We start from the raw sequence: 22,951 nt of genomic DNA, 5'->3' as shown, positions 1-22,951 counted from the left end.
TTCAAGCATTGAGTGTACAGACAGCTTAATAAAAAATGAATTGTAGTCATGCTGATTTGGGATTGACATACTTTATTTGGTCACTGGCTAAATCAACATGTAAATTTCAGGATCCTAATTTGTCATCCTCGTTGAATTATTTTCTATGTTAGGGTGTGTTAGACTAAGTATATACTTTTAAATGTCCAGTTTTATATTTGCCTCATTTGATTGGTCATTAAAGCAGGATAGTTTGCATTAGGAATTTTATCCCCTGTGTATCTGCAGCTGCACCTTTTGTTCTCTTCGATCATAGCAAATTGGCCTCATTAACAGGAAAACTCTATGACTTAAAAGAAAAATATATTCGCTCACAGTTCTGGAGGCCAGAAGTCTGAAATCATGGTGTCAAGGGTTCATTCCTTCTGAAGGCTCTAAGGGAGATTCCATTCCATGCCTCTCTCCTAGCTTCTGGTTGTTGTCAGCGATTTGTAGCCTCCCTTGGCTTGTAGCAGATCATTCCAATCTCTGCCTCCGTCTTCACATGGCACGTGATATTTAGTCATTATCCAAAATATAAAGTTTAATCTATAAGCATGAGTTAAAAATTATAAATGTATAATTTTAGATTGTTAAAGTTTTAGAAAAGCAAAGGCACGAAAATAGTTATATGAAATAAGAAAAAGCAAACTATTTCTTAAAGTATTTGACTCTGAAAATTTTGTCCTTTCTGTAGCTGTTGGAAAAATTAGAGGAAAGCCTCTTCCATTACTCTTATTTTTTGAGGCCCTCTTTATCACAAGTCATGCTTTTCGATGTCCTGTTGATGCAGCTCTAACCCTGGAAGGAATCAAATGTGGATTATCGGAAAAACGGTTAGATTTAGTTATCAATTGGGTTACACAGGAAAGGTAAGCAAAGTTAAGCTTTAAACTTAATTTTGACATTTGGTTAATAAAGTTGTTTGTTCTAAAAATATTAATAGTTTTATCAATATGTTACTTGAACATTTACTTCAGGTCCCTATTGCAATTAATCAGAAAGTGTTTAGTGGTTGGGTGTGGTGGCTCATGCCTCTAATCCCAACACTTTGGGAGGCAGAAGTGGGAGGATCGCTTGAGGTCAGGAATTCAAGACCAGCTTGGCCAACATGGCGAAACCCTGTCTCTACTGAAAATACAAAAATTAGCCAGGCATGATGGCCAGGTGCTGCAGCTCATGCCTGTAATCCCAGCATTTTGGGAGTCTGAGGTGGGCAGATGACTGGAGGTCAGGAGTTCAAGACCAGCCTAGCCAACATGGTGAAACCCCATCTCTACTAAAAATACAAAAATTAGCCAGGCATGGTGGCGCACGGCTGTAGTCCCTGCTACTCAGGAAGCTGAGGCAGGAGAATCATGTGAACCAGGGAGGCAGAGGTTTCAGTGAGACGGGATTGCGCCACTGCACTCCAGCCTGGGTGACAGAGCGAGACTCAATCTAAAATATATGTATATATATATATGCATTTAGTTTCCTGTAGAAATCTAATTTTCTTAGCAAATACACCACTACATTCCAAATAACTTTATTTTCATATTGACTATTATCTGGGTGATAGAAATTGACAAGAGTTATCCATAGACATAGGCAAAGGAGAGGAGATCCTTTAAAGTAACATCTGTGGGAAGATGGCTCCCATCTAGAGCAGAGAACAGAACAGCATCATTTCAACTGAATGTTTGATTTTCCTGGTCTATGAACGTTCCTCACTAGTTACACAGCTGCAAAGGGTGAAAATCCTATCAGGTCATCTAAGAAATGAATCTTAGGTTTTCCTGTAAGCTTTTTTTCTCCTCGTGGATACTCCTGGCTATAAGTAGAACAATCGCTATGCCTGCTGGCTTTTCATAATTATGGGCAAACCATAAAGCAACTGTAGGAATGATTGTAAAGTAAGTGCACACTCACCCTGGGGATCTACATAGTCATATACATATCTATCAGAATTATAAGCTTGGGAGCAAGTAAAGACCTTTCATATAACATTCCTGTGTGAATACCTTGGGGTAGGGCAGAATCAGTCTTCAATTTTCATACAAAGAATAACCACATTTGGCCGGTTGCCATGGCCCACGCCTGTAATCCCAGCAATTTGGGAGGCTGAGGCGGATGGATCACTTGAGCTCGGGAGTTCAAGACCAGCCTGACCAACTTGGAGAAACCCCGTCTCTACTAAAAATACAAAGTTAGCTGGGCGTGGTGGCGCATGCCTGTAATCCCAGCTACTTGGGAGGCTGAGGCAGGAGAATCGTTTGAACCCAGAGGTTGCGGTGAGCCGAGATCACGCCATTGCACTTCAGACTGGGCAACAAGAGCGAAACTCCATCTCAAAAAAAAAAAAAGAAGAAGAGGAAGAACCCATCTTAAGGCCTGAGAGCCTATTCCCATGCACCTAAAATTATCATGTTTGGCAAAATTATACAGTCTATTCAGACATTGACTTTTTATTTAGAAATGTTTTGAATTTTGTTAAGCCTTGAACAAAACAAGAAAATCAGTTTTGTTAGCTTCTAAAGAAAATTTCAGGGCTGGTCATGGTGGTTCATGCCTGTAATCCCAACACTTTGGGAGGACAGACCGGGAGGATTGCTTGAGCTCAGGGATTCAAGACTAACCTGGGCAACATAGGAGACCTCATCTCTATGAAAAAATAAAATAAAACAAAATAACCCAGACATGGTGGCGATGCCTGTAGTCTCAGCTACTTATGAGGCTGAGGTGGGAAGATCACTTGAGCCTTGGAGATCAAGGCTTCACTGAGCTTGAGCATGCCACTACACTCCAGCCTGGGCAACAGAATTAGATGCTGTCTCAAAAAACAAACAACAGCAACAAAAGTATACATTAGGGAAAATGAGAAAATTATTAAACAAATTATGTTAGATTTATTTTTGAAAGTCTATCAGTATTTTTTAGTACCACTTACAGGTCATGTACTCTGTTAGAGTGGTCATTTAAAATTGCTGTTATAATAATATAGTCTTAAGCCCCTCCCTCAATGATTTCTCACAAAAAAACATTGGAATGTTTTTACCAGTGTAAGAATAAAATAAGTGTGGAATGTAAGTATTACCTACACAACAGAGCCAGTTGCCACAGAGTAAAAAGCTTGTGTTGCTTTTGAAATACTTTCTAATTTCCTGTTCCGATAATAGCACTAATGTCAGAGAAGGAAACCCTTAATTAAAATGAAGCTTTATAGAAAGTGTGAATGACATCTTTATCAGATGAATAAAAGTATATATATTAACATTGTCATCTCAACAAAAAATTGACAAACTACGTAACTCATTATAATAAGTGCAATCTCTCTCTTTTTTACTACTGGTAAAATTGACATTACAATTTGAAAATAAATACTTCCAAGCTAAAAAAAAAGTTAATCTCATCCCAAAATACCCACAGACACACCCAGAGTAATTTTCAACCAAATATTTGGGCGCCCTCTGGCCTAGTCAAGTTGACACATAAAATTAACCATCCCAGGAAATTTGTGCTTCCCATGCCTGCAACTTTAGTGCCTGTGAGTCTAGAAGTTTTGACTGACTTGATTATCATGAACAGGTAGGACTGTTGCTGTATAATGGAGCAGAGAGGAATATTTTTGGCACTCAGCTTCCCTATTTCCTTGAAGAAAACTTGAGACTTGTATTAGGGTGCAGATCATTTACTAATAAACTACTCCTCAGGAAAATTTTTAAGGGGAATGAAATAGGATGGGACTTAGAAAAGAGCCAAGCAAGGATGTGAACTCAGTTCAAGTCTAGTATTAGCCATTATCACAGGGAGAGGGTTACAGAGCATAGACATTACACAGAATTCTTTCCTTTTATTAAGGGGCTGGCCTTTTGTAACTCCTATCAGTCACTGGGGGTTGAGTGTAGACTATTGGGGGTTGTGGATAGGCATAATTTTCTGAGTGAGGTGGCTACAGACACCTGAGGACAATTCTTCCGAGAAGGGGGCAACTGTGAGCTGTTAGTAGTCAGCTGGAGAAGGGGCACTGGTTCAGTAAATGGGACCTGGATGAGGCACCAGAACAGTGTCTACCACAACCATGGAACAACTTAGGAAGATCAATCAGAGAATAGATAGCAGCTGCTTATACTATGTCTTTGTGAAGTTGGGCTGGGCTGTGTATATTGGAAGGCAGACTAGGGAAAGGCCTCCCTGTCATCTATCTAGTAGTTATAGCCTGCTACTGGCAGCATAAGGGCTATGCTTACTTGACTCTGAATGCATAGGGATGTAGAATACATATTAGAGAATAATGAACAGCTCTCATCTTTAAGAAGGGTATCATCTTATAAGGAGATAGATGGACATTAGTAAGCAAGCACTTCCTAAATAAATTCATGACTTAGAAATGTCCCAAACATAAAAATGGTAGCTTTGCATACTACTGCCTACTACCACTCATTTCAAATTCACCGTTTCCCCTATACAACTCAATAAAGCTATCTTGATGGCACTATTTACCAGTGCAAAGTATTTCTCCCACCCATTCTTATTATGGCCTTCATTTACTGTCCACATAATAGTTTAATTTTTTTTTTTTTTTTTTTGAGATGGAGTTTCACTCTTATTGCCCAGGCTGGAGCGCAGTGGCTCAATCTCAGCTCACTGCAACCTCCACTTCCCGACTTCAAGCGATTCTTCTGTCTCAGCCTCCTGAGTAGCTGGGATTACAGGCATTCACCACCATGCCTGGCTAATTTTTTGTATTTTTAGTAGCGACGGGGTTTCTCCATGTTGATCAGGCTGGTCTCAAACTCCCGACCTCAGGTGATCCACACGCTTTGGCCTCCCAAAGTGCTGGGGATTACAGGTGTAAGCCACCACTCCTGGCCTGTTAATTTTCTTCTTCATATGTATGCCCTTCTTTTCTCTCTTTGCCGCCCTTCTCTCTTTCTCTGCCTGATCATGTTTCTACACCCTCCACAAAAAGTACTTATCAGGGAGTACTGGAAATGGTTTGGACTTGAGGACATCATCAGAAAGTGTATGTTCTTTACCAAAACCTGTTTTAAAAAGTTCTAGTGCAAAGACACTTCAGACAAGATTAAGTTTCTTACACATAGTGATGGTTCTTGACCCATTCAACCTTTTAGTTGTAAGAATTTAAATTTTTTAATAACTATGCAGTTGTGTGACTACATGCATTGAGGAAATGCCACTAGTTTTAAGGATCCTGAGATAATATAACAGGGAATATTAAAGGCAATTCACATTCTTCATACTTAGTCTCTGTTTCCTGGTTTCTGCCTCTGATTATCTGGCCTGTGTCACATGACTACCTTAAAAAGCCTTCCAGTTCATTCCCAGAAGCTCAGCCTAGAGCTAGCCCTTTAGCAGCCTGCCGTATGGGCTAATCGTGGCTCTCTCAGTCATTCTTACCTGTGAAAAGTCTAATCACTTGGTCTACAAAGTCTAAATTTTAAGAAACCATCCTTTACCGGTATTACTTCTCTTAATTGCAGACATTGCTCCCAGAGGAAGATAAATATCCTCTGAAATTTTAACTTTGCAAACTCAATCCTAGAAAGTAACAGTAAATAAATTTTACGTGTAGATTTAGAGATTGTATATTACCTTTATTTTGACATCAAAAAAACTAAAAATCAAATTTATAATCAAATATGTCTTAGATTACTGTGGGGTTAAGCGTATTTTATTTATTAGCTAGCTATTCATATTCTCCAGACCTAGCCTGGTCTCAGATCCACTTTCAGAAGTCCCAGAAAGAGTCCTCTTTGAGTTAGGAGTAAGGGTGAGAAAACCCAACAAAGGGACTTTCGGAAAGCAGAAAGAGGGTATGATGAGGTGATTGGAGGGAGAAAGGGGGAGGGAACTTCCCTGGCCCACTTCCCAGCCCTGGCCTTCTCTGAGGTGGTGACCCTTAAAAAAATAATGGCATTAATAAGATAAATAAATACTAAAATACTGGCATTATGATTTTGCTACAGTATTTCAGTCACTACATAGATTGAAATAATTAACTTGTTCAGCCTCAGGAATTGTGGCAACTGTAGCTACTAAAACCTATATTTTGGTATTAAAGTGTGGAAGTCAGAGAATTGCTTAACTGAATAATTGATTTGTACTCAAACTGCTTCTTGATTTGACTCACCCCTCTGCTGCCCACCCCAATAAAAACAGAAGGCTTTATTTACTGAATTTTCAGTAAAGAGACATTTTGTAGGGGGTTCAGGATTTCATTTTAATGTTATCAGCATTTTTAGATGTATACAGACACCAATATCACATGATTGCCGTTATTTTGTAACTATTAATTAAAAATATAAAGTATACTTTTCATACCACTAGTAATTAGAAGTGATATCTTTAATCTTACACAGATGTTCTTTTGGCTATGCCTATAGTTTCTGGGTGAAGTTACTCTGATAGTACATCAGATGATTAACTTCAATTGTGTATAAAGGTGGTACATTAAAATCTATTCAGTTGTATATAAAAGGTGGTACAAGTGAAATCTATTCAGTTGAGCCATTTCAAAAGAACTGCTTCTTCAGTCTTTCCTAATAGGCAGAATTATGTCCATTTTCCCCTTTTGCCTCTTATAAATCTATAACAAATTTAAAAAATAACACTGCTGTCGCACTTTCTGTTTTCCTTTTAGTACGAGTGCTTGCAATATCCACCTCTATGAGCTGAAATTGTTGTCACTATCTATAACCAACATATAATAAGCTTTTATATTCCATAGGGTTTAGAATCTAGATAACTGCTTGAGAATATTAAGACCCCCAATTATGAGAGCATTTTTTGTTTACCTTGTAATTTTTAGACCCATCAGTCTTTTTAGGAGAGTTTTAATCTTGTTTGTGGATTTTTTTAAAACTTGAGCTTTTGAGGAGCCAAAATGTCTTCCTCCAAGGGAATACACACTGATTGTTTGTTGTTGTTGTTGTTAAATCTCAGATATGTTTAATTTCTCCTACATAATCAATTGCCTATTAAATTGTAACTTGGAATTCTTACAGGCAATAGAAAATCCAGTTCTACTGTGCTGAATTTTCAAATATTTCAGTCTCAGCCACTCATCAGGAATTTTCTAACATATGTCTTATTGATCTGCTTGTTCTAGACTGACATTTTCTGAGGAGGCTGGGGATGTGATTTGTGATTATGGGGAGCAGGATACTTATAACAAGGCCAAGTGCCTGGCTTTAGCTCAGATTATCTACAGTGAATGTGGCCTGCACAAGAAAGCTATTCTTTGCTTGTGTAAACAGGGGCAGACTCATAGGGTCATGGAGTACATACAGCAGTTGAAGGACTTTACTACCGGTAAGTTAAAAAGTCTGCCATTTGTATACATTTGAATTCTGGACTTTAATTGTAAGATTACCCATAATAGCAAGCACTACTTTAAACTTATGTTATAAAATCAATTTTATATATACCAATAAGTAGAAGATTTCTTTTGTAATTTTTCGTGAACATAGGTAAGCTGGAATTGATTGGCTTTCATACTAGACATTCAAAAATATTATGTATTTCCTCAAAATACAAACATTTAATAAACCATATAGTCCTGGAAATAGACAGCTTTAAAGATAAACTTAGCAGATATGCTAGAACATACTACATATATGATTTTTAAAGATAACTTATTTGTGATATATAATTTTTTTTTTTTTTTTTTTTTGAGAAGGAATCTCGCTCTGTTGCCAGGCTGGAGTGCAGTGGCGCGATATTGGCTCACTGCAAGCTCTGCCTCCTGAGTTCACGCCATTCTCCTGCCTCAGCCCCCCAAGTAGCTAGGACTACAGGTGCCCGCCACCACACCTGGCTAACTTTTTGGATTTTTGATAGAGATGGGGTTTCACCATGTTAGCCAGGATGGTCTTGTTCTCCTGACCTTTTGATCTGCCCACCTCAGACTGAGCCACCGCACCCAGCCTGCGATGTATAATGTTTTGAACTGTGATATAAGCATTATAAATGAAGAATTGCTAATTTATTTCAAAATTTTAAAACACAATTGAACAGTAATCTGAGATTACAATTGAATGGTAATCTGAGAGAACTGTGGACCTTAGGGTGACCCTAGTTGGAAGAGCGGATCTCTTACTCTGGATCTAGTTTGACAATAACTCTAAGTGCAGGCATTGCTGACATCTCCCCATCCCCCAGGCCAGTGCCTGTCCTGATTTGCAGGCTGTGTATCCCAGTTCTAAGAAGATGCAAAATGGAACCAAACATGGCCATTTTAGGTCACATTATTCCAGGAAAAAGGAGTTTTAGTGGTTGTTGAATCTGATCATTTTCAAGCAATTAATTGAGTTTTTCTTAGAACCTATGTTTTTTTTTTTAAGTTACAAATTTCTTCATTAATAACAGCATGCCCTATACTATTATTGTAATAATAGCTAGGCTTTTTTTCATGGATTATCTCACTTAATCCTTATGTTGACTCTATGAGGTAGGTTTTGTTATTGTCCCATTTTATAGATGAAAAAAATAGTATGTTTCCACAGAGAGGCTAAGGCACAGCTAGAGCTAAGTGATTTGGTTATGTAGTGACAGGACAGAATCTGGCATAGTAGGTATTAATTAATATTCCATTATGTAAGTATACAGTTTCAGTTTCTGTGTTGTTAACTATTATTTTTCCATATGTAAGAATTATATTAGTTAATGTTTAGACATGGGATATAGATTTTAATTACTCTTAGAATTTAAAAATTTTAGGGATAGGGTCTGTAGTCCCAGCCACTCAGGAGGCTGAGTTGGGAAGATCGCTTGAGCCCAGGATTTCTAGGCTGCAGTGAGCTGTGATTGTGGCACTGCATTCCTGCCTGGGCATCAGAGTGAGACCTTATCCCATAATAATAATAATAATAATAATTTTTTTAAAAAGAAAATGGATTTTGAAATGTAATAAGCAAAAGGGAGACGAGGAGTTCAAGAGTAGCCTGGGGCAACATAGTGGGACCCCATCTCTATATATTAAATACACTTTAAAAACCCAAGGCTTTCAGAGTTCAAATTATGTTTATGGTAGTTCTTGAAAGGCACTCAGAAGTTATTCTAAAAATTACCTCTATTGTGGCCCCAAAATAATATTTTTACTTTAAAAAATTTAGGAAGTTAATACAAAGTTTATAAATTTGAGAGTATAGAGTGGGACATGGTGGTGCACGCCTGTAGTCTCAGCTATTGGGAAGGCTGAGGCGGGAGACTGCTTGAGCCCAGGAGTTTGAGGATATAGTACACAATCATTATGCCTATGATGAGCCATGCACTCCAGCCTGGGCCACACAGTGAGAATTTGTTTTGAAAAAATTTAAGAATACAAATCATAATTGTAGCTTTAGATTACCTCAGTGGTTAACTAGAGATTAACCCATATGGAATTGTGCTTTTTGTGGTCAAATATAGGAAACTTCATATGGCTCCGTCTCTAGCTACTTGAAATAGCTAATGGCTTCTTAAAGTTTTCATTTTTGAATTTTTAAATGCTTGATAGTTTTAGGAAAAAAATTACTGAGTTGCTTTTTCTGTGCAAGGCACAGAAAGAAAGACATTATACTCACCAGAATTTGGTCCAAATATGAGCAACAAGATATAGACAAACAAACTGTAGTATTAGATGGAACCTTAGAAATTATCTCAAATTCTAGCACTCTTCAGATGTGAAAACTGAGTTCCAAAAGAGTAAGTGACTGATGGAGCTATGATTAGAATTCAGGTTTCCTAATAGCCAATCTATATTTTTATTATACCACATTTCTTTTCATTATAATTATTTGTTTATGTTTTGGATGCTCTTATGGGTAGTTTTCCTTTGTTTTTTACTATGCTGAGCATGATTTTTTTTGAGGGGGGCTAGGGGATAGTACTGTTGAGTTTAGGTTGGAGTGGATCATTGAGGGCTTCGAAAGGATTAGAAAAACTGTTGATTGGCAGGTATAGACATTAGCTAATCCTAGTTTCTAGTTGATTTATCATATTAGGGCACTGACATAAAGTTTTTCATTTTCGCCTTCAGATGACCTGTTGCAGCTATTAATATCATGTCCCCAAGTTGAATTAATTCAGTGTCTCGCTAAAGAGTTGAATGAGAAACAACCATCTTTATCTTTTGGTCTTGCCATACTTCATCTGTTCTCTGTAGATATGAAAAAAGTTGGCATTAAGCTACTTCAAGAAATAAATAAAGGTGGGATAGGTAAGTAGAATAAAATGTTGTAGAGGAAATAGTAGTGGGTTATCTAGGGAGAGGTTCAAGATGATTATGCATGAGTTAACTCAAATTTCCCTAAGAGTTCCTTCTTAGCAAGAGTTATTTTTAGGAGTTTGTAAATGTAAAGATTGCCATGTAAATAATAATCTATTGGTAATAGGATATATTTCTTGAGAGAATTAGAATGAAGGGAGTATGTTTATGAAGACTAAGGGGAATATTACAATAATTATAATCACTAACACTAAAAACTTTATATATGTTGATATATGTGTATATTTAGCTTTTATATGTATTTTAAATGTTATGTAGATATAAACTATATGTTTTAATTCCTAAACCAAATGTATGTGTATTTACATATGATATTCACTCTGAACCTAACTCTGCTGTGGATTAGAGAATAACTAATTAGGCTGGGTGCAGTGGCTCACCCCTGTAATCCCAGCACTTTGGGAGGCTGAGGCGGGTGGATCGCTTGAGCTCAGGAGTTCAAGACCAGCCAGGGTAACCTGGCAAAACCCTGTCTCTATGAAGAAAATACAAAAATTAGCCAGGTGTGGTGGCATGCACCTGTAGTCCCAGCTACTGGAGAGGATGAGGTGGAAGGATTGCCTGAGCCCAGGGAGCTCAAGCCTACAGTGAGCCGTGATTGTGCCACTGCACTCCAGCCTGGGTGAGACCCTCAAAAAAATCGAGAGGGAGAGAGAATAATTAAAACTCACTTTTATTTTCTTTTCATTAATTTAATATAGGAAGTTGAACAGACAACTTGATTTTAAATTACTTGAAAACATATTTTGGAAGATAACTTTATATTTTGAAATTATCATTACAGATATCAACTAAAATATTTTTATAGAAAAATAATAATTATGGTAGAAATAAAATTATAGTGATGACAGTATTCTAAAAAGTGATCCTCTTTTATGAAGTACCATAAGTAATGCAGGTAATAGATAAGAAATGAGTTCCATAAATTGATAGATCACTAAGATATTTTAAAAAGTAAATAATATTAAATTTCTTTAACAAACAAAATGATTTTATTTCCTTAAGAAAAATATTTGTTATAGAAGCCCCATCATTAAGAGGTCTCCAGCTAGAGATAGGATAAAGAGTTTGTCAAAGAGTTTCTTCAGTCCTTGGGTTAGCTCCACTAAGGCATTTATATAAGTGTTTGAAATCATGAAAACTTGACCTATAGGTCCACAGTTATTTGATAGTTTCTAGTGGTGCCTTATAGACTCTGTGAATAAGGATGAGCCCACATTCATCACTTTCTGAGTTCCTGCCTTGTAGCCTTCAACATCTGCTACCTTAACAAGAAGGAGATGAGTGGAGACGTGGAATGTCAGAAGTGGTAGAGGGTTGAATTGAGACATGAAGAGGTTAATGGTAAGGGAGGAGGAGAAGGAACTAACATGAGTACTTACCATGAGCTTGACTGAGCACTGCATGTTATATCATTAATCTTAGGGGAATCAGATAGAGTTTAACAGTAACTGAGTTGAAATTATGTCCTTTTCTATTTTTGAAGAATCACTGAAGTATAGATTATCAAATAAGTGCCATACTATAATATTGTATTTTTTCCCCACAGATGCAGTAGAAAGTCTTATGATAAATGATTCCTTTTGCTCCATAGAAAAGTGGCAAGAAGTGGCAAATATATGTTCACAGAGTGGCTTTGACAAATTATCTGATGACATCATGTCTATTCTTCGATCTCAGGCTGCAGTTACAGAAATTTCTGAAGAGGATGATGCAGTCAACCTAATGGAACATGTGTTTTGGTAGTTCTATATCTTAACCAGCTGAGGGAGCTTGTACAACACCTTATGTATGCTGGTTGGGCAAACTGATTTTAACATAACTAACTTATAAATAAATCTAGAGTAAGAAGATCTCAGAAATAAATCACACTTTTGTTATGATGACATTTAGATTTGTCTTTGAAATATTTATACTATTGCTTCCTTTTTCCCATATGGTCATTTCTTATATTGAATCTTGCTAAAATCCAAGATTATAACTTTGTGTGAAACAGTGTAGGCATTTTTATCTAAGGACATAAGCTAATGTCCAGATATATTACTTTCTGGTGATGTAATATGATAGCAAGAACTGAGGAAGGTGTGGGTAGTATCCTGTGTGTTAGACTGTCTTCCCAAACATGAAATGCTAAAAGCCTGTCTTGACAAGAAAAGCAGGATATCATTTTAATGTTGGACTTGCTGGCAAAAACCTAGAGTATAGTAATTTTGTACTGCTGATTTAAAAATGTGCCCCATGCTTTGATATATATAAATATGGTAAAGCTCAGGCTTCTAGTATAAAAGCTGGGAATCTTGGCATGTTACTACTTAGAGAGAAGACCAGTCGAATTTTGCATAGAAGTAGACCTGTGATACCTATAGGTATGAAAAATATGTCATAAGAAGTGGTTTTGGATTATTTCAAGTGTCTGAATAAGTATTTGATTGAAAACTCTGAAAGTTCTGTGCCATGGACAGGTGTAATTTAAAAATATTTAATGATTAGTATGGCATGGGCACAAATCAAGCAGAACAGATACCTAGTTAATCAGAACAGCCTTTAGCCCTTATGCCACACCAGAGCTTACTAGCTAAATGTCAGCCTTGACCATGGAACATGGTTAAAATGAGCTGCTGGCGGGGCAAGGTAGCTCATGTCTGTAATCCCAGCACTTTGGGAGGTCGAGGCAGGAAGATCGCTTGAGCCTAGGAGTTTGAGACCAGCTAGGCAACACAGTGAGATCCCGTCTCTGTTATTAAAAAAAGAAAAAAAATTTTCAAGTAAAAAATGAAAATGAGCTGCTATTAGAATAACAGCAAAGAGCATAACTTTTCCCCTCCTAAATTTAAATTGAATATGTATTTTTATGTTATAGTGGAAAGAAGATGAACGGGGAGTCAGACAGCTTCATATTAAAATTCTGGTCCTACCTCTTACTCATTTATAAAATATGGGCAGTCCTCCCTTAGGCTTGTTGTGAGGATTAGTGATAATGTATGTGTAGTGTAAGTGTATAACATGATAGAGGAACTTAGTGAAATATAGCTGTAATTCCTTTGTAATAGGCCCCAGAAACACACATTTCTCTACTTAGTTTGTACTTACTAAATCCCATATGTCTATTCATTTGTATTTATATGTTTTTCCTTCTTTAAAGTATTTGATATATTGGTACAACTTATTGCTGATGATAAGTTATCTGTCCACACTCGTATTAGGTTTGCCTGGCTTATCTTATAAATTCAGAAGCATTCAAGCTGAGTTTTTAATTTTTCCATTTGGTGCTAAACAGAGTACTGGATAATTATAATTCAGCTTTCTAAAACGTAGCATTTTTAAAGTAATACATGTGCATAGTTTAAAAAGCAATTTATTACTAAAAGGCTTATCAAAATAATATTTTGATTTTTGGCCTTCATACAGGCTGTTGAAAAGAGCAGATAAAGGATGGAAAAAAGGAATGGAAAGGGAGAGGTATTTCGGCAGCACTGGTTCTTTGTGTACCAATGGCTTAAAACCTTTTTTTTTTTCCTTTGAGACCTATATGATTGATAGAAAGCTATTATGTGTCCATTGACAGAGCTTAGGAAAAAAAATGTCTCCATGAAAGCCAGGAGGATAAAGTAGGTATATAAATCTAGAGAAAGCTTAAACAGCCGTTGTTGTTATTCTTCTAATTTTGCCTTGTTTTTCCTTTGCTCATTATTACTCCTTCTCAGTTAGCATTGCCTTTGGCAGCTTTCCCAAGGAAAGTAAAAGTTGTCAAGTGAATATAAATTAAAATGCCTGGCAATGGAAAATGGAGTTGGGAGGAAGAGCAAGATTATAAAGTTAAATGAGAAAGGAGAAGGAATTGAGTTGTGAGCTACAGAGGGCTTTGAAGCTATAAGAGCCTCCATGTAAGCTACACTGAAGGAGGTATAATCTGGGCCTCAGCACAGAAACCTGCATTCTAGACCAGCCCCACCACTGTCTAGCTATGTGTCCTTTTCCTCATGCTTAAGTTTATTTTGACTAGATACCTCCTCTTGTCATTTCCAACTCTAAAATTCAGTAATTCTGAAAAGGTACAAATTATTTCCCAATGCTTCTTGACCTTCAGCCTAAATTTCAAATACTACAATTCAACATCAGCGTCAACAACATCTACTGAATACCTATTTTGCACACAATTTCTGCTAGCAAGATTACAACCTCAATGGAAACACACAGCATATTTTAAAAGTTACTAATAATAATTCCTTAGCATTATCTAATAGCCAGTCCATATTCAAATTTCACCAGTTGCTTAAAAATGCCTTTTAACATTTGAATTGTTCCAATGAAGATTTAACCAACATTCATGTACTCTATCAGGTCTTGCTGTCTTGAGTGTGTCTTCTCTCCTTTTTTCCTCTTGCCATTGATTGCTTTACATAGCAGTTGCATAGCAAGGGTCATGATGAACTAAGTTTCTCTGATTTCATATTAGGTTTTCTTTCTACCATACCAGTGAGGAAAGGAAGATATTTCTTCCAAGGTCTGAAAGATTTAATTGTAACTAGTTACATTTTTGTTTATTATAGTCAAGCTTGTATCAAAATGAATTTCTATTAAATTCATTCATTTGGAAAGGTTTAGAGATGTTGAACAGAAGTCTAATGTAATGAAAAAAATTTTTTTAATATTTAGAACTTTTCCTAAATCTTGAATTAACTAAGAAATGACTATTAACTTAATCACTTTTTTAACGTTAAAAGATGAAAACCTGTTACTTTTTAGGTGCCTGGAATTCTGTTAGATTGCTAAAGCATATGTTAAGTCAAAAATCCAAGCAGAGGCCTTTTTTTTTTTAACTTTGTACATTTCATAGAAAGCTCATACATTTCTTCCATTCTTTCTCAGAAAAAAACAGCATTTAACAAAATGTTCAGTATATAAAGCTGTCAGTTTGCTAGTAGTTATAATTTGTTGTGTTCTTGAATAAAAATGTATTGGATACATAAAAAAGACACTATTATTTATATAGTTTTTTTAGTTTTTTTTTTTTTTTTTTTTTTTTTTCTCTATAATTTTTTTTTTTTTTTTATTATACTTTAGGGTTTTAGGGTACATGTGCACAATGTGCAGGTTTGTTACATATGTATCCATGTGCCATGTTGATTTCCTGCACACATTAACTCGTCATTTAGCATTAGGTGTATCTCCTAATGCTGTCCCTCCCCCCTCCCCCCACCCCACAACAGTCCCCGGAGTGTGATGTTCACCTTCCTGTGTCCATGAGTTCTCATTGTTCAATTCCCACCTATGAGTGAGAACATGCGGTGTTTGGTTTTTTGTCCTTGCGATAGTTTACTGAGAATGATGTTTTCCAGTTTCATCCATGTCCCTACAAAGGACACGAACTCATCATTTTTTATGGCTGCATAGTATTCCATGGTGTATATGTGCCACATTTTCTTACTACAGAATGGGAGAAAATTTTTGCAACCTACTCATCTGACAAAGGGCTAATATCCAGAATCTATAATGAACTCAAACAAATTTACAAGAAAAAAACAAACAACCCCATCAAAAAGTGGGCAGAGGACATGAACAGACACTTCTCAAAAGAAGACATTTATGCAGCCAGAAAACACATGAAGAAATGCTCATCATCACTGACCATCAGAGAAATGCAAATCAAAACCACAGTGAGATACCATCTCACACCAGTTAGAATGGCCATCATTAAAAAATCAGGAAACAACAGGTGCTGGAGAGGATGTGGAGAAATAGGAACACTTTTACACTGTTGGTGATTTTTTTTTAATTGATAATTATCTACAGGTACCCTCCCTACCTTGAGGATCTGTGTCTACCTATAGAGGTTTGGCACTACTGTAAATGAGTGAAATGTATCACAGTCAGGGAAAGGAGGATCTGGGGACTTTTTGAAAGGGACAATTGTGATAAATTCCAGGCAACTTTTATTATGCAGGACTGTGGACTCAGTGTTACCTTCTTGGAAGCTGGAAATGCAGATGTGAGCAGTACTGTGTGGGCCAAACAAAACACATCTGCAGACCAGACTTGACCTGCAGGTCACTAATTTGAAACCTCTGTCCTAAACTGAGGCTAAATTTGATTTCTCGTTTCCATCAACTTTTATTTATTTATTTATTTATTGAGACAGTCTTGCTCTGTCACCCAGGCTGGAGTATAGTGACGCAATCTCAGCTCACTACAACTTCTGCCTCCTGAGTTCAAGTGATTCTCCTGCCTCAGCCTCCCGAGTAGCTGGGATTACAGGTGCCCGCCACCACACCCAGATAATTTTTGTATTTTTAGTAGAAATGGGGTTTCACCATGTTGGCCAGGCTGGTCTCAAACTCCTGACCTCAAGTGATCCATCAGCTTCAGCCTCCCAAAGTGCTGGGATTACAGGCATGAGCCACCATGCCTCGCCTCCATCAACTTTAAATGAAGCTTTTTGAGTGGATAAAGATAGTAAAGAATTATCATATTTTCTTATTTGGTGCCAGGCGCAGTGGCTCATGCCTGAATCCCAGCACTTTGGGAGGCCGAGGCAGGTGGATCATGAGGTCAGGGGATCGAGACCATCCTGGCTAACATGGTGAAACCCCATCTCTACTTAAAATACAAAAAATTAGCCGGGCATGGTGGCGGGCGCCTGTAGTCCCAGCTGTTCGGGAGGCTGAGGCAGGAGAATGGCGTGGACCCGGGAGGTGGAGCTTGCAGTGAGCTGAGATTGTGCCACTGCACTCCAGCCTGGGCGACAGAGTGAGACTCCGTCTCAAAAAAAAAGAAGAATTACTATATTTTCTCATTTGGAAAAGCCTACTGCAGAATACCCAATTTACTGATGTAACACAAGGGAGGATAAAGGGTAGAGCTACTATGTGGAAGCCAATCCAGTATGGAGGCCATTTTGATTTCTAATGCAGAGGAACATGGAAGATAACACAGATGTAATTTGTGTGTAGGAAGAGAAAAAGGTATGGAGTCTTTAAGTAATTTTGACTTCCCCCAACCTCACTCTAAAGAATTAATCTATAGTATTCTTCCCCAACTGTATGCCATAAGCTTGGTTAAGAAGCAGTATTACAGTTTTAAAATAGAGAAATAGAGGCTACAAAATTACATTTTGAAGATTTGCCTACATGGATCCTTGCCTCTATCCAGTTAGCTCTTTAGTGGAAATTCCACTGTGGCTGTGGGGCGTCTCCATTATCATGTTGTATATCAAACTGCAGCAATAATCACCACCAAGCATTTTTAGCTCTCTACTGGGTGCAAACTCTACCTTTAAGCTCCCATGTGTATTAATGTGTTAGGGCCACACTGAGAAGGATCCATCTTTTCCACTCAAGGAACAGTTGTATGGGTTAAATTCTGTTATCTTGTTTTATTAGGTCAGATAATAAAGATACTATCATAAATAGAGTGAGCTTTAGGTGGGTTTGTGCTTAACAGGAAGGGCATGTCACCCTTCTACCACTTTGGTTGTACACAGATCAGAATGTGTGACAACACATTCCCATCCATTTTCTCCTGGAACTCTTCCTTCACCTCATACTGCTCACACATTTTGACTATATTGTTGTTGTTGTTTGAGACGGAGTCTTTTCCTCTGTCGCTCAGGCTAGAGGGCAGTAGTGCGATCTTGGCTCACTGCAACCTCCGCCTTCTGGGTTCAAGTGATTCTCCTGCCTCAGCCTCCTGAGATTACAGGCGCCCCCCACCATGCCTGGCTAATTTTTGTATTTTTATTAGAGATGGGGTTTCACCATGTTGGCCAGACTGGTCTCAAACTCCTGACCTCAGGTGATCTGCCCGCCTTGGCCTCCCAAAATGCTGGGATTACAGGCGTGAGCCACCATGTCCAGCCTGCTCACACATTTTGAAAATGTACATTTTGGAAGCAGCCCCTAGCAGTGGGACTGAATTGTCAAAGATTTTTGCCAAATTGCTTAAAGAGTTAGGCATTTATGAATTAACAGTGATGAGTTTTGATTGCAGGCCCTGACCAACCCAAAGAGCAAACAGTTTAAAAAGTCAGCTTGAAAAGTCTGCATGCTGTTTTTGGCCAGCCTCCCTGAGGTGAGTACTTAATGTTGATCAGCTTCTGAACACAACATCCAGAAACAGGTTTGTGCTGCTACTAGGATCAATAATGAGGATGTGAAAACATTGGCAGAGAGATTCCAGTGGCCTTCCAGATTGCAGTGCAGAGAGCCTGCTTGCTAAGAAACCAAAGATAGGTATTAATCTTGGCATCAGAGAATGTGACTCTCCCTGTTTTCTTGAGGGTGCAGGGACAGGGAGAATAATTGCCAAGGCTATTCCTTCTATTCCTTTGCCCAGGTTGGTCCCCTAGAGATGGGAAAAACTCCTTTATGCTATTTGTGTGTATAAACAGTCTCCAAGTTTCTTCTACCCTCTGGGTATGCTTTTTCAGGTGTCAAATGAACATGATAATATTTTCTAAGAGATGATTTTCATGCTGACCATTTCTCTAAGGAACAAGAGGTCTTGAACAGCTCATAACACCAGCAGCAGATACCAGAAAAAGGTGCATATCTTAAACCCAAGTGACACATAAATTAGACATCAATAAGATTACAGCTACTCTCATTCTGTGATTTGTAATCCATGAGAAATTGCTCATAAAATGAATATTTTCTAAACAAAATAGGACTGAAATGGTTATTTTGAAGAAATTTTCCTGGGAATGCCCTGTGAGATGAATCACCAACTCCTAATTTATCTGCCTGGTAAATGTTAGGTTTGCCTAATGCAAGGTGTCCCATTGATAGGGATAATAGCAGGCACCACAAACAGTTGTTGAAATCATCTTTGTCCAAATGCTAGAGTATCGAAACTAGTTTTGAGGCTTCACATTAAGAAAACTATTACTAATTTTAAGCATGTATAGATCATGAAGATGTAGAAAGAAAAGTTGAAGGAATGGGGTTATTCAATTTGGGAAGAAAAAAACAAACATATAATCACAGTTCTGCCTTTGAGTGTCCAAAAGCCCTCACCTTAAGGATACGACAAACTCTAAGCCACATGAGCCATAGAACTAAATAATAAACCATTTTTATTTGAGACAGAATAATTTGCTGATGGTGGAGATTGTGAAGGCTGATATTGAGTGAATAAAGAAAGTTGTAGAAGGAGCTACTCTGAAGGCCTTAAAAAATAAACTAGTTGCTCTCTTCCGTTTGATATAATTATGGTAGTTTCAGGGTTTTGGAGGAGTCCTTAAGAAAATTCTTGAGATGATCTTTTTGGAGAAGTCCTGTGCAACACTCAAAATTACTTAATCCAACAACCATTTCTTGATTACCTACTAAAAGATGAATAAGACATCCTATGTATCTCATGGGTACTTGCAATCTAGAAGTAAAGTTATACACAAACAATTGTAATACAACATGGTAAGAGTTAAAATGGAAACATACAGAACAATGACCTTTCTTGGTTAGGAGTTACTAGAATATGTGCCAGTTTGACTCAGTAGATGGCAGCAGAGATGCCAGCAAGACCTTCCGTGATTGGAATTGTTTTTATGGGGAAGAAGTGAGGCTGGTCCTATTGTTTCTAGTCATATTTTTCAATACAGTCATATTTTCTGGTTGGAAAGCTTGAGCAGCTCGAGGACCATTCTTGGAGAATTTGTATTCTTAAGAAGATGGACCTTTAAAGAAAAAAGTTACTCTATATGAAAATATGTAAATATCCAAGCACTTTTTCGTATTTAGCTTTTCAGTGAAATAGGGATGAGGGTGGGGTGAGTCCAGGCCTGGAAAGAGGACTTTGTTTTCTAAACATAGAATTTATTTTCAAGGCACTTCAAAGGCTGTATTGTAGTAAGATCCTGCTCGTTATGCAGCAATCCTACACTGTTAGACGCTTGACCAGGCCCCTCGTGGCTTGGCTGACTTTTCTGTTTGTGCTGCTTTGGGCTGAAGCACGGGCTAGTTGAAGAGTTGTTGCTGATGCCGTAACTGTAGCTTTGAAACCTTTTGGCATGCCCAGTGTATTCTTCAGGAAACTAAGAAATGTAGACTTAGAAATAACCCAAGCCAGACAACTTGTTGCCAGATTGTGGGGAATGTATTCTCCCAAAATCATTGAGATGGTTTCAGAACTAATTGAAGAGAGTACCTGGTTATTCTGCTTGCACAGTGCTCAAGCCTTGATTCAAAGTGGGGCAATGAGATTAGTACAGAGGTGAAAGCAAGAGGCATCTCTGTATGCCTCTGAAGAGACCCTAGCCTAGGAAGTAATTCTGAGACTTTATTATTTTCTGACCAGAACTGTCAGCTCACGGATCTCCACATACCGCATAGCTTTTGAAGGGAGCCTGTGAGCCAAGGTTAAGTCTTCTTTCACTCCACAGTTGGGGTTTTATTTGTTGTCTTTGTTCCTCAGCTCTGTCTCCATCAAAAACAAGATAATGAGCTTGTTGGTCAAGCAGCTTGTAATTTTCCCAGGTCAGCTGAGTGTCTAGAGGAGGAGAAACAAGGCCTGATGATTCCTGAGTAGGTGAATATATTTAGGAGGACAGAGAATTATTTGTAAGTCAGGGTTTCTCAACCTCAGCACTATTGATAGTTTGGATGGGATAATTCTTTGTTATGTGAGGTTGTCCTGTGGCCTTGTAGATGCAGGACACTAGATGCCAGTAATCACCCTTCCCCACCCCAGCTCCCCTGGCTATCAGAAGTGGTGTTAGGCCACGCCCAGTGGTTTAGCACCACTAGTGTGAGTTTTCCTTATGAGTATAAAAACTCTACCACTCCACAGTTAAATGTCATAGTTACTGGGTGGGTCTTCTGTAAAGAGGGTCAGAGATAGCAAAGTAAGGACCTGGACCTCCCTTATTTCTTTCTCCAACATAAATCACTACTTATCATTGCAGATCCAGAAAGCATCTTTTTTTTTTTTTTTTTTTTTTTTTTTTATTTGAGATTGAGTCTCACTCTGTCACCAGGCTGGAGTGCAGTGGCGCCATCTGGGCTCACACAACCTCCAACTCCCTGGTTCAAGCGATTCTCCTGCCTCAGCCTCTTGAGTAGCTGGAATTACAGGCACGTGCCACTGCACCCTGCTAATTTTTGTATTTTTAGTAGAGACGGGTTCACCATGTTGGCCAGGATGGTCTCAATCTCCTGACCTCATGATCCACCCGCCTCGGCCTCCCAAAGTGCTGGGATTACAGGACTGAGCCACCGCACCCGGCCCAGAAAACATCTTGAGCTATGTACATGGAAACAAACAAACAAAACAAAACAGGCCTTATCTCACTTTCAACTCAGAAATCTAAGTATCTCAGAGATTCTTGGTAAGACAGAAGTAACTGATGTGCTCAGATTTCTCTTGTAGGCAGAAGCCTATCACCTTCAAGCATGAGCTGCCTGCCTTCTGAACTCTGCAGACCGCCTCTTCTGTTCTCAGGGGGCACATTGGCTTCTGTGTTCCTAGGTTTAACCTTTCTTCTTCCCACCTCTTGATCCCTTTATATCTTCAGTTAGGAGCCCAGGCTGTGGAAATGCTTGCCTGGAAGAGTGGGAAGTAAAGTGCCCTCAGTGGCTTTAGAATGTGACTTGTTATTGCATCCACTTGTGCCATTTGCCACAGAGAATGATAAAGACTTGGCTCAATAGGTGAGAAATTGGCATAGCCATTAAACTGACTGACATTCAAACCAAGCTTTATTACAGAAAGCTACAGAGATGATAGGATTGAAAACATGACCTTTTGCCAGAAAGCTCGTGGGAAATGGGATCATTAACCTTGAAGAAATATTAAAGACGAACCATAAACGATTACTGAACAGAGAACCTTATACATGTTTTCTACTTCTGCTTGAGACAACAAAAAGAAATTAACACAGGAATTTAATTTAAATTAAAACTTTAAATTATTGCAGGGAGATGTTTTTGATAGTTAAGGTTTATGAACTTTATAAGGGGTGACAGTTCGAAGGGTGGGTTTGGAGTGCTCTTTAAAGGTCTTTAAGAATTGGCTGTACCTATATCTGACTGATTGGTTGAGGAAGGGCAGGTTCTGCGAGGGAAGGGATCACCTTTTCAGTCCCCCTGCTCTGATGCTTGGATGGCCCAACACACATGTTGTCTTTGACTGTAAGGTGGCACCAAACTTAATTCTCTAAATAAGGAGTTGGGCAATATTCTTCACGATGTGAGTTACCTTACCAGACTCAACAGATGACAATCTTCTCTCTGACTTCAGCAGGGCTCTGCACATTTACTTCATAAGCAGTGTTGAGGGTAGGGGTCCCTGAAAAGCTGACTCTGAGACAGAGGTTTTTGTGCAGGCTGTTCATTAGGAAGTGCTCTCCGTATCCACATTGTGGAAGGGAAGAGAAGAAGGCAGGGTTGGGCACAGGGAGAAGCTAAGCTCTGAAGCAGTCCCAGAAAAGTGCTCAGCTGACCACTTGGAATGCACTGAAGCTGGGAGGGCCCTTCTGAGGTATCCCCAGTTGGTGTGTGGAGCCAGGCCTTTAGACTCCTGTGGATGAGTCACTGGATGGGGGCTGCCACTGGAAGTAGGCATGACTTGGGCAGGGTAGTTTCCTTCAGCCCAGGGAGTCCCCAAGAGTGCCGATGACCAAGGATCTTGCTCTAGCAGCTTTTCGACCATGTGGGGGACTAAACTCTTCAT

General features: G+C 38.4%; 1 protein-coding gene across 7 annotated transcripts in view; it reads left to right on the top strand.

Moving 5' to 3' along the window:
- Window positions 1-15,262, top strand: part of CLHC1 (clathrin heavy chain linker domain containing 1) — a 68,521-nt gene extending 53,259 nt beyond the window's left edge. For all 7 annotated transcript variants that reach the window (XM_030827978.1, XM_030827971.1, XM_030827975.1 and 4 more), the window contains 4 exons: window positions 716-890; window positions 7,130-7,332; window positions 10,040-10,219; window positions 11,838-15,262. In XM_030827978.1, the coding sequence (XP_030683838.1) occupies window positions 716-890; window positions 7,130-7,332; window positions 10,040-10,219; window positions 11,838-12,034 (755 nt within the window). In that variant the 3' untranslated portion in view covers window positions 12,035-15,262. The remainder of the gene's footprint in view (window positions 1-715; window positions 891-7,129; window positions 7,333-10,039; window positions 10,220-11,837) is intronic.
- Window positions 15,263-22,951: the final 7,689 nt, after the last annotated feature.

The sequence above is a fragment of the Nomascus leucogenys genome, chromosome 14, assembly GCF_006542625.1.
Source record: "Nomascus leucogenys isolate Asia chromosome 14, Asia_NLE_v1, whole genome shotgun sequence".
NCBI lineage: Eukaryota > Metazoa > Chordata > Mammalia > Primates > Hylobatidae > Nomascus > Nomascus leucogenys.
The sequence above is the reverse complement of the archived record's forward strand: the minus strand, read 5'-3'. Positions and strand labels throughout refer to the sequence as shown.